Below are 12,972 nucleotides of genomic sequence, written 5' to 3' on the forward strand. Positions count from 1 at the left end.
GTAGATCCTTGTTATTTTATTCACGTGGTAAGAAAAGAAAGGGTAAATATCAATATTTCGTGAAGGTCGCATTTTAAAAAGGCAAAAGATCTACCTCCATCTTAAGATATGATAGGGTATACTATATGGATATGGAAAGGCTACAATATAAGCATATAATTTTTAGTAACCAGAACAGAGATAGTAGTTGTTCAGATTTCGTTTGAAATACGATATGCTGTCTTCATGCTATGCCAATAATTTCCTTTTCCTTTTATACAAGCATATAAATGGCAAAACTGAACAAATTGGAAATGGGTCAGTTTTAACTGGTACCTCTATGGGCATTCTAATATAGCAATACGGTACTGTTACCAAGTGTGACAGACCATTCGTTGTTACGTGTAGATTTCTTATACCGCGTGTACAAACACTGCGTACATTTAATGAGAAAACTCTTACTAAATTGTGCCAGGACGTACCATGGATTAGTACAAAAATGAAGTGGCAGTTTTGCAAGAACTGTAGGTAAAATCACCATGTGTCGCAGGGGTCAACATGGCACAGCTGAGGTAGTATCGTTTGTAGAATACAACACTACACATAGTGCTACAGTATAACTATGCTATGTAATACCCTGGTGGAAACCATTTACATTCATAACGTATGTGTGTCGATATTTCAGCGAGAAAACAAATGTACCCTCAGTCAAACCTCACACTGTCTCTCTCCACCATTATCATCAGCAGTTGGAAATCGACTGTGAGTTCAAGTCTGTTTAGCGTGTATTAGAGTATTCATATATGTGGATCCATGTTGTTAATGCAAGTTTTCTAGTGTCATTCAGCTACCTTCTATCATACTCACTAATCACCTCGACCTTTCGTATCTCTTGGAATACAGCAAGAACTTCGTTGACCCATTTACCAAGCAGTCTTCGGACTACATGTCCTTTCCACACACTTTTCATCTTCATTGCAGTCATATGACATCTTCTACTCCAGTGTATATCGTTATTCCTTTGTTTTCTCTCTCTCTCCAAGTACTTATCAAAAAAATTCACAGTCCTCTTTTTTAATGGTTTTCGCATTAAAAACTATGGGGAAAATGTTAATACCCATACTTTCCTTTTGAGACAGATGAGAAATTAAGTTCTGAAAATTCTATTTTGTTTACCAAAAGCATGTCTCCTTATTTTTCCTCTTGTGTTTTCATTTATTCATTTACTTCTTTTACTGTTGACCCGATCGTTGACTTCAATTGTCTTACATATAAAAATGTGATTTCTTTGCTGTGGTAACATTTTTCGACTTATTCATTGTGCAATAATTATGGTGTTAATTGAGTAAAATCGATGAATTCTGGTAAGTGAAACCGTAACACTGATATGAATTCAGAAATACTAACAATGCAAAATAATGACTAAGTAATGAGATATAAATACTTGTTGTAGATCTTGTTACGAATCTCGATTTGTGTTCTGATCCCAGTGTAATCAGATTTTTATTTTTCTCCACATAATTGATTATTAATACACTCCTGGAAATTGAAATAAGAACACCGTGAATTCATTGTCCCAGGAAGGGGAAACTTTATTGACACATTCCTGCGGTCAGATACATCACATGATCACACTGACAGAACCACAGGCACATAGACACAGGCAACAGAGCATGCACAATGTCGGCACTAGTACAGTGTATATCCACCTTTCGCAGCAATGCAGGCTGCTATTCTCCCATGGAGACGATCGTAGAGATGCTGGATGTAGTCCTGTGGAACGGCTTGCCATGCCATTTCCACCTGGCGCCTCAGTTGGACCAGTGTTCGTGCTGGACGTGCAGACCGCGTGAGACGACGCTTCATCCAGTCCCAAACATGCTCAATGGGGGACAGATCCGGAGATCTTGCTGGCCAGGGTAGTTGACTTACACCTTCTAGAGCACGTTGGGTGGCACGGGATACATGCGGACGTGCATTGTCCTGTTGGAACAGCAAGTTCCCTTGCCGGTCTAGGAATGGTAGAACGATGGGTTCGATGACGATTTGGATGTACCGTGCACTATTCAGTGTCCCCTCGACGATCACCAGTGGTGTACGGCCAGTGTAGGAGATTGCTCCCCAAACCATGATGCCGGGTGTTGGCCCTGTGTGCCTCGGTCGTATGCAGTCCTGATTGTGGCGCTCACCTGCACGGCGCCAAACACGCATACGACCATCATTGGCACCAAGGCAGAAGCGACTCTCATCGCTGAAGACGACACATCTCCATTCGTCCCTCCATTCACGCCTGTCGCGACACCACTGGAGGCGGGCTGCACGATGTTGGGGCGTGAGCGGAAGACGGCCTAACGGTGTGCGGGACCGTAGCCCAGCTTCATGGAGACGGTTGCGAATGGTCCTCGCCGATACCCCAGGAGCAACAGTGTCCCTAATTTGCTGGGAAGTGGCGGTGCAGTCCCCTACGGCACTGCGTAGGATCCTATGGTCTTGGCGTGCATCCGTGCGTCGCTGCGGTCCGGTCCCAGGTCGACGGGCACGTGCACCTTCCGCCGACCACTGACGACAACATCGATGTACTGTGGAGACTTCACGCCCCACGTGTTGAGCAATTCGGCGGTACGTCCACCCGGCCTCCCGCATGCCCACTATACGCCCTCGCTCAAAGTCCGTCAACTGCACATACGGTTCACGTCCACACTGTCGCGGCATGCTACCAGTGTTAAAGACTGCGATGGAGCTCCGTATGCCACGGCAAACTGGCTGACACTGACGGCGGCAGTGCACAAATGCTGCGCAGCTAGCGCCATTCGACGGCCAACACCGCGGTTCCTGGTGTGTCCGCTGTGCCGTGCGTGTGATCATTGCTTGTACAGCCCTCTCGCAGTGTCCGGAGCAAGTATGGTGGGTCTGACACACCGGTGTCAATGTGTTCTTTTTTCCATTTCCAGGAGTGTACATTATGGCACGGCTTTAATGAATGTTAAAAACTGCATTATGCAATATTCAGCTGTATCTGTGTATTTTATTAGAGTCACTCAATTGGATTATGCCGATACAGATGTGTATTGCATTCTTAGTATTCATTGCTACTAGCTTTTCCATTTTTTTTATATTTGCTATTGTGGTTATCGCAATTCACTAGTTACATATAAAAGAGTAAATAATGAGCCAACATCATGGATGACTAATTGTACATCGTTAATATAACAAGGTAAAAACAATTATTTTTGAACAATTCATTACATGTCCTCCACGTATCAGATAAGATTAATTTTGTTATTCCATATTCCAGTTATGTCCCATTTCAAACTTCATGTGCAGAACCAGCACCATCTCGTACTTCAGGAATGACATGTTTGGGCAATAGAAATGAACTCAAGATGAAAACTATCATGGTAAAACTGTGTTATTGCTTTATTACATTTCATTCTCTCAACAGCGTACATAACCTAGTTGTATATTTCCTTACTGTTGAGAGACAGCGCCAGGATACATATTAACTCATGTTGTTACATTGCAGTGGATACATATTAATCAGGGGTGAAATGCGTCCAGTAAATGCAATAAATTAACAGTTCTTCGTTGTGAGAGAGTCCAGCACAGTTTTCTGCGCTTCTGCAGTAGGTGTCCGTCCTTTTGCGTCATTACGCTCTGCTTCTGAGGGAGACGCACAGTATGTAGATGAGGCTTCACGGTTCTTCTTTAGCTTCTTTCGCCTTTTCATTGTCAGCAAGGATAATCTGCATCTTCACAGCCTGAAAACAGAGGAAGAAGGTTAGTGTACAATAATAAATTTGCAGTACGCTTACATGTGGTCGTGAAACACGGAAAGATCTCAAAAAAATGTTAGGCGACGTGGGCACCAAAAAAATACGTCATCCTGGTGTTTACTTTGCATGTCCACTGACACTCAACATTTTCGGTCCTTGAGATGTATTGTTTGTGTTGGTCGCTCAACTAAACTTAAATCTGTATCTGTCACTCTTGCTACGCAGAAATATTTTGGTACCTTTATTTTTATTCAGTGATGATGTAAATGCTTTGTGATCACAGACTGGCTACATTTATTACGTTCAGGGTCAAAAGCCCGTCCTTATACCAATCGCCGATCACCCGCTCGAATTACTGTGTTTCACTTCAGTCTTCTGGCATTTCAAATCCTATAACAAACAGCATCGTCTACGAAAATCCTCCTGGAGCTGCTGACGTTATCCAATAAGTCATTTAACTGTACTGCAGGCTGTAATAGCTCCATAGCACTCCCTTTGGGGTACTCGCGAGATTACCTTTAAATCTATCTATTTCGCCCCATTAATAAAAATATATTGAGTGCTGCTTATTAGAAAGCTGTGAATGTACCGACAAATCTGGTCCGATATTGTATTTTGTTCATCAAACAACACTGCGAAGCAATATCACGCGCTTTCCACAAGTCAAGGAGAGTGGCATCCATTTGAGTGTCTTCCTGTACAAATATCTGATATCAAGGATGGACAAAGAGAGATATGTTTCTCAAGATCGCTGTTGACGAAATACATGTTCGCTTTTATAAAGGATATTTCTGTTCTCCAGAAACGTCATGGTGCATGAGCATAGAAAATGTGCCATATTGCTACGGCAGACTGACTTCAGTGATGTAGGAGTGTAATTACGTGCACCAGTTTGACAACCCTTCTTAACAACAGCAACGACATATGCTTTCGTGCAATCCTTGGTAGCTTTCATTGGTCAAGCACCCTACGATAAACGAAGGGGATAAATGTCACTCGCGTAATCTCTGTAGACTCTCACGGGAAGCTCTGAGCGACTGTAGTTAATTTTATTTCCTGTAATCTCTTATCTAATACACTGCCATTTCGGCCTTAACGGACGACCTTCCGCGGTAAAACAATTTCGGAATACTGAATTCAGGTTTTGGCCTTCTCTCTGTTCTTCCGTTTCGGCGTCATTGTGGTCACTGAGCTACTGAATAAATGATTTAGATCCATATAATGACTTTATATGAGACGAAGATTTCTTACGCTCTTTAGTCAGGTTGGTTGCCTAAGTTTTACTGCCAGATTCTTTCAATGCTTCTCGCATTGCTCTCCTAAAGTTAATTTTCTCTTTTTGTTCAGAATTCATTTTTCAATTAGATGCCGAATTAATCAGTGACGAAGTTTTCTTTGCCTTTGCACTAATTTTTAATAATCCCTCACACTCTTGCTCAGCACTTACGTGTCTATGGTTGCAATATTGTATGTCTATGATCCAACATTACTGACACTTATCTTTGCTGCCCTTTACGACAATCATGTTGTGTGGAAACAGTATTGGCCTGCAAAATGAACGTGTTTTGCAGGGCATCATAGATGTGAGGGGCAAGAAACTGTTTTTGGCTCTGATATTTACGCAGCCCTGCATGAAAATTGTGTTGGTGTAGTTTCAGCCTTGTTTATCAACAAGCTTTGCATGGTGGTCTGTACATCAGGGACAAAAGAATTACGAGAGCCGTTCAGAAAGTAACCTCCGGTTGATTTAAAAAAATACATCAAGTTAAATAAAAATATTTTAATATATACATCTTACAACTACATCTTTGCACTATTTTTCTACATAGTCTCCATAGCGATTGAGGCACTTATCGTATCTCTTCACAAGCTTTGAAATTCCTTCTGCATAAAAATCACCCGCTTGTGCCTAGAGCCAGCCTGTGACCGCATCTTTGAGCTCTTCGTCGTCATCAAACCGCTGTGACCCGAGCCATTTCTTCAAATGCTTGAAGAGGTGATAATCACTTGGCGCCAGGTCTGGGCTGTAAGGTGGATGGTTGATAACGTCCCACTTGAAGGACTCAAGAAGGGCTGTTGTTCTGTGAGCAGAGTGAGGACGGGCGTTATCGTGCAAAAAAACGATACCGGAAGTCAGCATACCACGGCGTTTGTTCTGTATAGCCCGTCGTAACTTTTTTGTTGTTTCACAGTACACGTCTTGATTAATGGTCGTACCACGTTCCATGAATTCAACCAACAACACCCCTTTGGCATCCCAAAACACCGTTGCCATCAGTTTTCTGGCAGAAAAATCTTGCGAGGCTTTTCTTGGTTTGGTAGGCGAATTTGAATGTGCCCACATCTTTGATTGTTCTTTTGTCTCAGGGTTCACGTACTTAATCCAGGTTTCGTCACCAGTCACGATTCTGTTTAACAATGGTTCTCCTTCGTCCTCATAACGTGACAGAAAGTCTAATGCAGAGACCATTCTTTGAGTTTTGTGGTGGTCGGTAAGAATTTTGGGCACCCATCGTGCACAGAACTTATGGTAACCCAATCTTGCTGTCACTATCTCGTACAAGAGAGTCTTAGAAATCTGTGGAAAACCAGTAGACAACTCCGACATTGAGAAACGTCGATTTTCACGAACTTTTGCATCAACTGTCTGAACGAGTTCGTCAGTCACCAATGATGGTCTACCACTCCTCTCTTCATCATGAACGTTTTCTCGTCCACTTTTAAATAAACGTACCCATTCACGGACAACTCCTTCACTCATAACTCTTGGTCCGTACACGGCACAAAGCTCACGATGAATAGCTGTTGCAGAATATCCTTTGGCTGTAAAAAACCTTATGACAGCACGCACTTCACATTTGGCGGGGTTTTCTATTGCAGCACACATTTCAAACTGCCACAAAAACTAAACTAGCGCAGGTACGACGTTCACTCGACCACGGCTTGATGCCGACTGACCTGTTGAGTGCGTGAACTCACAGATGGGGTCGGTACTCCCCCCACAACCCGCACTGTGACCAATCGGAGGTTACTTTCTGAACCGCCCTCGTATTTTTAAGACTCTGATGTGCCTTCCCCTGCAGAACAGACGTTGTTGGAATAGTATTGGCCTGTTTTATTGAACTGTACTGCAGGGGATACACGTGCTGATGACCATGCATGGGGACAGATTGAGATGGATAGAGGAGAGAATGAGCATACCGATGGGGAGCAGAAACTGTAGAGGCAGGGGGGAGGCATGGGTTGTGAATGGGTAGGTGGAAGGTGTAAAGGGGCAGTGAGCAAGTGGAAAAGGGAGGAGGCAGAGATAGAAAGAGGGTGGAGGAGGAGGAGGAGGATATAGTCAGAGGGAGGGGGGAGGAAGATCTGATTAGAGAGAGAGAGGGAGAGAAGGATGGAGGACATGGACAAAAAGAGATGAAGGAGATGAAAAGACAGAGTGGGGAGGAGGAGGTAGACAGATGGGGGTGAGAAGATGAGGTGGACAGGCATGTGGAGGAAGGAGATGACACAGAGTGAAGGAGAAGTTGGTGTGTTTAACGTATTTGTTGTATGCATACCAGGTGAAGCCACAGAAAAAAGCCTGTATTCATGTATGTAAATATTACTGTTTTCTTAATTTTGTACACTTACATGTTTGCGGATGTATTTCACAGCTGTTACTAGGAAATGTATTTCCTTTTGTATGTAAAACTGAGAAGCATTCTGTCCAACCTCAATGGTTCATACATGGGGGATCATAAATGCGGTTGATAGCAAGAGGTGACGGCAAGTCCCTCACAGCGTAGGAGGTAAAAACGCGTAAAAGGAAAAGGTGGATAAGTGAGAGTTAATGCACCAACTATAGGACTGTCATTAGTCTTGAAGAAGACAAATAGTCGTGAGAGAGAGGCTAAATTACCCCCAAATTATCTTAAATGAGTCTCAGGAGGAAATGTTACTGGTATGTGACAATGTGGCATGTTGTGGCTACCTTTGTATTATTTCTCTGTCACCAATAAGTGCATATAAGTGTTATTAGCGTTTTATGTTAAACGAACCAGTGTTTAGGTGGCAGTTGATTAATGGAAGTATTAAACTAATGTCCACAGCTCGTATCTAGTGGTTAGCATTTCTGCGTCAGATTGTGAAACCCAGATTCGATTCTCATCAGGATTGGAGATTTTCTTCAATCATTGCATCTCATCTTAATCACAAAGACCTACAAGTCGCCGAAGTGGCGTCAAATACAGAGACTGGCTCCGCAGCCGGACAAACAAAGTATCAAACGATGTCTCCCAGTCAATAGCGACATAAGATCATCAAGTTAATGTGTGTCTGGCATACATGATTGACTTACATCACGTTACCTACTGTATGTTAGGTTCCTATTCCAATTTTTTTTTTTTTTCTTTTTTGGTCATAAGTCTACTGACTGGTTTGATGCGGCCCGCCACAAATTCCTTTCCTGTGCTAACCTCTTCATCTCAGAGCAGCACTTGCAACCTACGTCCTCAGTTATTTGCTTGACGTATTCCAATCTCTGTCTTCCTCTACAGTTTTTGGCCTCTACAGCTCCCTCTAGTACCATGGAAGTCATTCCCTCATGTCTTAGCAGATGTCCTACCATCCTGTCCCTTCTCCTTATCAGTGTTTTCCACATTTTCATTTCCTCTCCGATTCTGCGTAGAACCTCCCCATTCCTTAGCTTATCAGTCCACCTAATTTTCAACATTCGTCTATAGCACCACATCTCAAATGCATCGATTCTCTTACGTTCCCGTTTTCCCACAGTCCATGTTTCACTACCATACAATGCTGTACTCCACACGTACATCCTCAGAAATTTCTTCCTCAAATTAAAGCTGGTATTTGATATTAGTAGACTGCTCTTGGCCAGAAATGTCTTTTTTGCCATAGCGAGTCTGCTTTTGATGTCCTCCTTGCTCCGTACGTCATTGGTTATTTTACTGCCTAGGTAGCAGAATTCCTTAACTTCATTGACTCCGTGACCATCAATCCTGATATTAAGTTTCTGGCTGTTCTCATTTCTACTACTTCTCATTACCTTCGTCTTTCTCCGATTTACTCTCAAACCATACTGTGTACTCATTCGACTGTTCATTCCGTTCAGCAGATCATTTAATTCTTCTTCACTTTCACTCAGGATAGCAATGTCATCAGCGAATCGTATCATTGATATCCTTTCACCTTTCTTTTATTTCCATCATTGCTTCCTCGATGTACAGATTGAAGAGTAGGGGCGAAAGGCTACAGCCTTGTCTTACACCCTTCTTAATACGAGCACTTCGTTCTTGATCGTCCACTCTTATTATTCCCTCTTGGTTGTTGTACATATTGTATATGACCCGTCTCTCCCTATAGCTTACCCCTACATTTTTCAGAATCTCGAACAGCTTGCACCATTTTAGTATACTGTCGAACGCTTTTTCCAGGTCGACAAATCCTATGAAAGTGTCATGATTTTTCTTTAGCCTTGCTTCCACTATTAGCCGTAACGTCAGAATTGCCTGTCTAGTCCCTTTACTTTTCCCAAAGCCAAACTGATCGTCACCTAGTGCATTCTCAGTTTTCTTTTCCATTCTTCTGTATATTATTCTTGTAAGCAGCTTCGATGCATGAGCTGTTAAGCTGATTGTGCGATAATTCTCGCGTATGTCAGCTCTTGCCGTCTTCGGAATTGTGTGGATGACGCTTTTCCGAAAGTCAGATGGTATATCGCCAGACTCATATATTCTACACACCAACGTGAATAGTCGTTTTGTTGCCGCTTCCCCCAATGATTTTAGAAATTCTGGTGGAATGTTATCTATCCCTTCTGCCTTATTTGACCGTAAGTCCTCCAAAGCTCTTTTAAATTCCGATTCTAATACTGGATCCCCTATCTCTTCTAAATCGACTCGTGTCTCTTCTTATATCACTTCAGACAAATCTTCACCCTCATAGAGGCTTTCAATGTATTCTTTCCAGCTATCTGCTCTCTCCTCTGCATGTAACAGTGGAATTCCCGTTGCACTCTTAATGTTACCACCGTTGCTTTTAATGTCACCAAAGGTTGTTTTGACTTTCCTGTATGCTCAGTCTATCCTTCCGACAATCATATCTTTTTCGATGTCTTCACATTGTTCCTGCAGCCTTTTCGTCTTAGCTTCCCTGCACTTCCTATTTATTTCATTCCTCAGCGACTATTATTTCTGTATTCCTGATTTTCCCGGAACATGTTTGTTCGTCCTCCTTTCATCAATCAGCTGAAGTATATCTTCTGTTACCCATGGTTTTTTCGCAGCTACCTTCTTTCTACCTATGTTTTCCTTCCCAACTTCTGTGATGGCCCATTCCTCTTCAACTGTACTGCCTACTGCGCTATTCCTTATTGCTGTATCTATAGCGTTAGAGAACTTCAAACGTATCTCGTCATTCCTTAGTACTTCCGTATCCCACTTCTTTGCGTATTGATTCTTCCTGACTAATGTCTTGAACTTCAGCTTACTCTTCATCACTGCTATATTGTGATCTGAGTCTATATCTGCTCCTGGGTACGCCTTACAACCCAGTATCTGATTTCGGAATCTCTGTCTGACCATGATGTAATCTAATTGAAATCTTCCCGTATCTGCCGGCATTTTCCAAGTATACCTCCTCCTCTTGTGATTCTTGAACAGGGTATTCGCTATTATTAGCTGAAACTTGTTACAGAACTCAATTAGTCTTTCTCCTCTTTCATTCCTTGTCCCAAGCCCATATTCTCCTATAACCTTTTCTTCTACTCCTTCTCCTACAACTGCATTCCAGTCGCCCATGAGTATTAGATTTTCGTCCCCCTTTACATACTGCATTACCTTTTCAATATCCTCATACACTTTCTCTATCTGTTCATCTTCAGCTAGCGACGTCGGCATGTCTACCTGAACTATCGTTGTCGGTGTTGGTCTGTTGTCGATTCTGATTAGAACAACCCAGTCACTGAACTGTTCACAGTAACACACCCTCTGCCCTACCTTCGTATTCATAACGAATTCTACACCTGTTATACCATTTTCTGCTGCTGTTGATATTACCTGATACTCATCTGACCAGAAATCCTTGTCTTCCTTCCACTTCACTTCACTTCACTGACCCCTACTATATCTAGATTGAGCCTTTGCATTTCTCTTTTCAGATTTTCTAGTTTCCCTACCACGTTCAAGCTTCTGATATTCCACTCCCCGACTCGTAGAACGTTATCCTTTCGTTGATTATTCAATCTTTTTCTCATGGTAACCTCCCCCTTGGCAGTCCCCTCCCGGAGATCCGAATGGGGGACTATTTTTCAATCTTTTGCCAATGGAGAGATCATCGTGACACTTCTTCAATTACAGGCCACATGTCCTGTGGATACACGTTACGTGTCTTTAGTGCAGTGGTTTCGATTGCCTTCTGCATCCTCATGCCGTTGATCATTGCTGATTCTTCCGCCTTTAGGGGCAATTTCCCACCCCTAGGACAAGAGAGTGCCCTGAACCTCTATCCGCTCCTCCGCCCTCTTTGACAAGGCCGTTGGCAGAATGAGGCTGAGTTCTTATGCCGGAAGTCTTCGGCCGCCAATGCTGATTATTTATCAAAATTTAGGCAGTGGCGGGGATCGAACCCGGGACTGAAGACGTTTTGATTATGAATCAAAGACGCTACCCCTAGACCACGGGTACCAGCTATTCCTTGCACGTGAACCCAAAACTGAGGGTCTTTATTTCAACATTTAATTTTATTAATTGTTGAAGTGATTAAAGTTTAGAGTAAAATCAGTTTTCCAAAGTAAGTGAGAGGGTAGTCCTCACTGTAATGCGTGTCCAGAAATTTACTGTAGATCGTAAATGATTTACCCTTACTTAGATGCGTAACCCCCTTACTGCACCAACGCTGAGGTTTGATTGATGCGCTGGGACTGGTCGGCCACAGTTTGAAAAGAGGACGTGACGGGCCACGGGCCGTGAGTTGGCGTAGCGGAGGGGCAGTGGCGGCGCTTCTGCATTGGACGTCGCTGCCGGGGGTCTTCCCTGTAATGGTGTTTGGCAGTGGTCACGAAGCAGACGCTGTCGCTCTTCGTGGGCTGTTTATACACGCCTGTACCCGCCGTGGCCTGTCCTGGGGATGGTTCGTTGCTTGATGCCATCCTCTGCCTTTGCTGTTGCCCACTGGAGATTGTGTTAAATGCTGCACTGCCTTGCTACTGTAGATTTGCCCATGAAGCGCGTTTATGGCGCTGAAATCATTTTGCCCTATACTAGCTGTGTTGCTCTAGTAGTGCCCTACTTGTTACCTGAAAGTTGTGCTTGTATGGTTTAAAATCTGTGACCTTTTTCTGATTTTTGGGGACATCACAGATTAGGTAGAAATGTCATAGTAAGGGCTTTTAATAATGTGTTAAAGGCCATTACTTCTTTGGATCTGAGATCTTCATAAAGTTAACTCAGTTGATTCCTTACAAGCAGTTGCAGCATATGTGTCTTAGTTTAATGTTTTAAAGGAAAGGGGGAGGTTTTGATATAAAATCAACCTCCAGAGACGTGTTTGAATATTAATATTACTAGCGCCGCCTCTCTCATATACAGGGTGAGTCACCTAACGTTATTGCTGGATATATTTCGTAAACCACATCAAATACTGACGAATCGATTCCACAGACCGAGCGTGAGGAGAGGGGCTAGTGTAATTGGTTAATACAAACCATAAAAAAATGCACGGAAGTATGTTTTTTAACACAAACCTACGTTTTTTTTTAATGGAATCCCGTTTTGTTAGCACATCTGAACATATAAACAAATACGTAATCAGTGCCGTTTGTTGCATTGTAAAATGTTAATTACATCCGGAGATATTGTAACCTAAAGTTGACGCTTGAGTACCAGATGGTTCAAATGGCTCTAAGCACTATGGGACTTAACTGCTGAGGTCATCAGTCCCCTAGAACTTAGAACTACTTAAACCTAACTTACCTAAAAACGTCACACACATCCATGCCCGAGGCAGGATTCGAACCTGCGGCCGTAGCGGTCGCGCGGTTCCAGACTGTAGCGCCTAGAACCGCTCGGCCACACCGGCCGGCGCTTGAGTACCACTCCTCCGCTGTTCGATCGTGTGTATCGGAGAGCACCGAATTACGTAGGCAACCAAAGGGAACGGTGATGGACCTTAGGTACAGAAGAGACTGGAACAGCACATTACGTCCACATGCTAACACCTT

The 12,972-nt window shown here is 43.1% G+C and overlaps 1 protein-coding gene across 2 annotated transcripts in view; it reads right to left on the bottom strand.

Annotated features, from left to right (window-relative positions):
- Positions 1-3,370: 3,370 nt before the first annotated feature.
- The window catches only part of LOC124545186 (sodium-coupled monocarboxylate transporter 1-like), a 201,826-nt gene continuing 192,224 nt past the window's right edge, over positions 3,371-12,972 (bottom strand). For both annotated transcript variants that reach the window (XM_047124046.1, XM_047124047.1), the window contains exon 15: positions 3,371-3,737. In XM_047124046.1, the coding sequence (XP_046980002.1) occupies positions 3,672-3,737 (66 nt within the window). In that variant the 3' untranslated portion in view covers positions 3,371-3,671. The remainder of the gene's footprint in view (positions 3,738-12,972) is intronic.

The sequence above is a fragment of the Schistocerca americana genome, chromosome 8 (assembly GCF_021461395.2).
Source record: "Schistocerca americana isolate TAMUIC-IGC-003095 chromosome 8, iqSchAmer2.1, whole genome shotgun sequence".
NCBI lineage: Eukaryota > Metazoa > Arthropoda > Insecta > Orthoptera > Acrididae > Schistocerca > Schistocerca americana.